Raw genomic sequence first — 4,763 nt, forward strand, 5'->3', positions numbered from 1 at the left:
CACTACATTTCCCCTGCAGCATGGGGTTAAGAGTTCTTTAACAGGTTTGGGATACATAAACTGAGGTTGGGAAATCAACGAGAAAATGTAGAGTGTTACAAAATGAAAGCGAACGAAATAAAGGCAACAACATAACTCAACATGAACAAGAACACACATGAAAGGGCTAAAGGAATAAAGGGGATTTAATACAATTAAGCAAGACAAAGTTTAACGATGATATTTCACAATACAAAGTAACAAAAGTGTGTATGTGTGTGTGTAGGGGGGGGGGGGGGCTCTTTCTTTATGTAAACATAGTTTTACAAAACAAATAAGAATATTAATAATATATATGTATATACACACAAGAACGCACAAGTTGTGAAGGTTATACAGTAACAACTCAGAACGAAACACAAGAAAATTCAATTACTGACAAAAAACCTTAGGGAACAATAGCGAAAACAACAACATAATACAACATCAGCAAGGAACATGTATCATTATAAAATACCTTACCTGAAACTTTGTATATATTCTTCATATCAGCAGCCTTCACTTATTTCATGTGAAGAATATTTGAACATTGAAAAAGGAAAACAAAAAATTATTCTCAATTATCATGCAACACCATAAGCTCAGTGCTACTCATTCTAGTAAGGTAAAAGAGTTTTTTAGATTGGCATGCTTATTAAAAAATACATGCTTTCTAAATAAATTTAAAACTACAAAATTCTGATATCTATGTCATCAAATTTATAAGTGGACAGCAATTTAATCTATAAACAGTATTCATCAACGTATGTCTCTAAATACAGAAAAAGCCTGTAAGTAGCTTTCATAAATATAAATATGTCCATCTCTATGCATCTATGCAAATAAATACAAGGGAAAGTGTTACATTTATGCCTACTTGACTTATGATGTTCAAAATTTGATGGATAACCAAATAAAACTTCAAACAACATTAATTCCTGTTACAATCTGTTGCTCTTAATTCACTGACTGTTTTGCACAAGCAGTATAGAAGAATTAATATTCAAAATAATAGTATATAAGTAATTTTTCAAAAAAAAATGTTTTTTTTTCATCAATTTCCCCTATAACAGGTTGAGCAATAAACATGTATCTGGAATAACAGTATATTTTCCATAGATTCACATTCTTGAATGTGTGTATACTATATGTACATGCTTTTTTATCTAAAACCATATTTATATCAAAACCTGCAACTGAATCAGAGAATAGGCAACATATTCTCCTCATGTATGGTTGCCAAAAGGTGATTAGATTATAGTGATGTAAATCATCTTTAATTTTTTTTTTTGTTCTTCCTTTGTTCACAAACAAAAAATAAAGAATTCAAACAAAAGTATTACAATTACTTTTTTACAATAAAACTATTTTGCTTCATAGGCAGAGAAATACTAAGCTTTAGACATACATATATACAAATATACTGACAAAAGTATATCAAGTTAATATCAATATAAAAATAGTCAACATTCAGCATTTTCCCTGCATTCTCAACCTTAAACCAACTCATACCATATAACACCTAAATCATGTCATGGCAAATTGAGCAAATGCCAGGTGCTATGACATGTGTGGTCAAGCCTGCTCTAAGTGTGTGCTAAACAGTTGTTTGCTGTCTGGCCATGACATTTTAGCCTCATTTCCTAAAAAAATTGTAGGCCACATACAAAAGTGTCAAGAGTAGATTATGTATATATCTTCCACGCTTGTAATCCTGGGGCAAGTGGATTGAAAAAAAAAAAATAATAAATAAATAAAAAAATAAATAAATAAAAAAAATAATAATTGGGATACATTGACACTTTTTCAAACATCAAATACCTACAACTAAATTACAACCACAATTAATGTTTTAGGCGAGCATGTATCATTTGACTGCACATCAGCTTCATCAGAGTATCCAATAGCTTTCAGAAGGTTTTGGAGATATAATTTTGGAACTCATTGGAATGGTTATTTTGAACTTACAGAGGTATATAAAATAATGACTAACAGAAATACAACAGTGTACAAAAACTTTCATTTTTAACAACTGCAACATCAATTGTTCTTTGGAGATAAATGTAACAACACAGTTAAGTTTAGTTCATTTTCTTGATCTTTTAAAAATATCGAAACCCGTGTAAACTCAATTAATTTGTTCCAAATATCTCTTCCTCCACATCTTAATTCAATGACATCATATGAGTATTTTGAGAGAGAGAGAGAGAGAGAGAGAGAGAGAGAAAAAAAAAAATACAACTGTTGCACTGAAAGCATGTAATCCCTAAGCAAATCACATTGTACTTTTCACTTATTAAACATTGCTTTTAGTTTATTGAACTCTTCATTATTAGATTGAGACCTCTTTACAGCACCCTTAGGCTCTGGTACACTTTCAGTTTCAGGATCGGTCTCATGGACAGGAGTTTTAATTCTGGCTGCTTTTCGCTCTCTGAATCAGACCTACTGACTTGTTCAACTGCTGGCTGTTTTTCATTATGGGAATCAGACATACTGATTGAAGGTTTGACTTCTGGTTTTGTTTCAGTTTCAGATACAACTTCATTTTTTTTCTGATCTACGACGAATGAAGATTTTACAGGTTCTTCACCATTCAAAGGCAGTGAGTTTGAAGACTCACTGCTGTGATCCTTTGCAAGGTCATCAGCAGGACTATGAGTTTCATCATTTTTGGGAGCATCTTTTTTAGCATCATGATGGCTCTCAGAAAGTCCCTCGGGCAGTGAGTCCAGGTCATGAGATTTTTCACCAGTATTCTCTTTCGGTTTGTCTTCTTCACTGGCAAAGATCTTGCTCTCTCCTCGCTCTCTAATGGTGTCTAGACCATCCAGCATCGAGTCTTTGGTCAACACTCTCTTAAATTCTCTGGTCTGACTTGTTATTGTAGGACTTGGTAAATTTGTCACAAAACTGTTTGAATCAGCTCCTGCCAGAGCATTTTCTAAAGAATCCTCACTACCCACATAAAACAATTTTTTATCATCCTTGTCATTTTCAGGGCTTTTATTACCTTCTTGATCCTTAAATCTGGCCATGAGCTCATTCATTAGTGGGTCTTGTACACTTCCTCTAGGTGAAGCTTGCACACTGACATCACTATCTGAATCTGGTTCATGGACTGGGATGATTATGAATTTATCCAAATGACGAGCTAATGGGCTATCTGGAGAGGACGGAGGTATATCATCAAAACTGGACATGCGTTTCAAAACTTTGAATGGGTGTTTCCTAATCACTGGGGTGCTTGGGACACTACTTGTTGATAATCCCTTTCCTGCCTGAGGGAGTGGTGGAGGTGCTGGTGGTGGGGATGAGAGGGGAAGAACAGGTGCAGATGCAGACACCTTTAATGATGGCTCATTATCTACGGGTTCTGCCTGTAAGTCGAATGGTTCAGGTTTCTTTTTGGCTTTCTTATCAACTATGGAATATACTGGCTCAACAGCTGTGCTCTGCTCCAGTGGCTTCTTTCCTATGTCTTCTTCTCCCTGTGCACTTCTTTCCTTCTCTGCCTTTTCCACTTCAGCTTTAACATCTTCAATAGTTTGATAACCTGGATCCTGGCTTGCCTTGTCTTCTGATTCTGATTCTCCATTTGCTATTTGCTCTTTATTAGCTATAACTTGTGGCAAGGATTCATAGCCAGGATCAGTAGATAAACTAGATCCTTCTTCTTTCCTTGATTTACTTTCTTTACCTGCCTCTTCTTCATTTTCTGATGAGCTTCCATCTTCCACAGCTCCAGCATCTGGTAAAGGGGGCAATTCTCTTGCTTGAATATCGCTATTGGATAATCGTTTAGTGCTACTCGAGTGCTCTTGGTCGTCTTCAAGGATGGATGCATTTGTGTCACTATCAAGCCTCTTCTTTTCATTTCCACCAACAATCATATCCAGAGAAGCCAATGCCTCTCTTATCTCACTTTCACTGACACTCCCTGTTTCCTTATTATGTACTTCTGCAGATGTTGTCTGCCTTTCTGCCGTTACGAGTGGAGATTCTGGGAGAGGTGTTTTGGCCCTGGGTGTTTTGTGGACGGTGGATGGTGTGTTTGGTTCAGAGCTGCAAGGGGTAGCTGGCTGGATTTCAATGGTAGGTATCACCTGAAGCTTGCTGTTATTTCTTTCATCTTTAACAAAGCCTGGGTTGTCTATACCTTTCCATTTACCTATTGCTTTTAGTTCTTCTGTGCTATTCCCAAGGCCGTATAGAAAGTATATGAGGAAGCCTACATGCAATAAGGAAAGTTGAAGAAGCGGTGTTAGTGGCATGCAGCATATCCTATTCGTGAATAGTTAGTTAAAAAGCCAAATCATACATCCCGTGCATTGTGCAGATGGGTGCTAAATATTTCATTAAACGATCCAACTTCATCTAAGAGCACATTGTATTACCATACCAAATGATGCTGGAAGGGCATGTACATCAGCACTGTCCACTATGGCTTTGTTTTATCATTATCCAATGAAGAATCAGTTACCATGACTACATGACCATCTATTCACTCCATTCCTTGAGTTATTAAGAAATGGGTTTTCACCTCCATAACTAATATCATTGTAATGACCAGTATCACTATAATAGCAATAATATTAATAACATGAACAATGATAACAATAGTAATAGAAATAAAAGAAATTCTAAAATTAAAGGAAAGGTATTAACAGGTGAGATGAGGTAGATACAATAATTGATTCTTTTGTGACTAAGTGCTCGAGGAACCATCTATGTGTAAAACAAAA

The 4,763-nt window shown here is 35.6% G+C and overlaps 1 protein-coding gene across 1 annotated transcript in view; it reads right to left on the reverse strand.

Annotated features, from left to right (window-relative positions):
• Nucleotides 1–1,110: 1,110 nt before the first annotated feature.
• Nucleotides 1,111–4,763, reverse strand: part of LOC125047168 — a 22,716-nt gene continuing 19,063 nt past the window's right edge. Inside the window, exon 17 of the mRNA XM_047645285.1 lies at nt 1,111–4,249. Coding sequence (XP_047501241.1) covers nt 2,367–4,249 — 1,883 coding nt within the window. The 3' untranslated portion in view covers nt 1,111–2,366. The remainder of the gene's footprint in view (nt 4,250–4,763) is intronic.

Source organism: Penaeus chinensis, chromosome 40 (assembly GCF_019202785.1).
Source record: "Penaeus chinensis breed Huanghai No. 1 chromosome 40, ASM1920278v2, whole genome shotgun sequence".
In the NCBI taxonomy this organism is placed as follows: domain Eukaryota; kingdom Metazoa; phylum Arthropoda; class Malacostraca; order Decapoda; family Penaeidae; genus Penaeus; species Penaeus chinensis.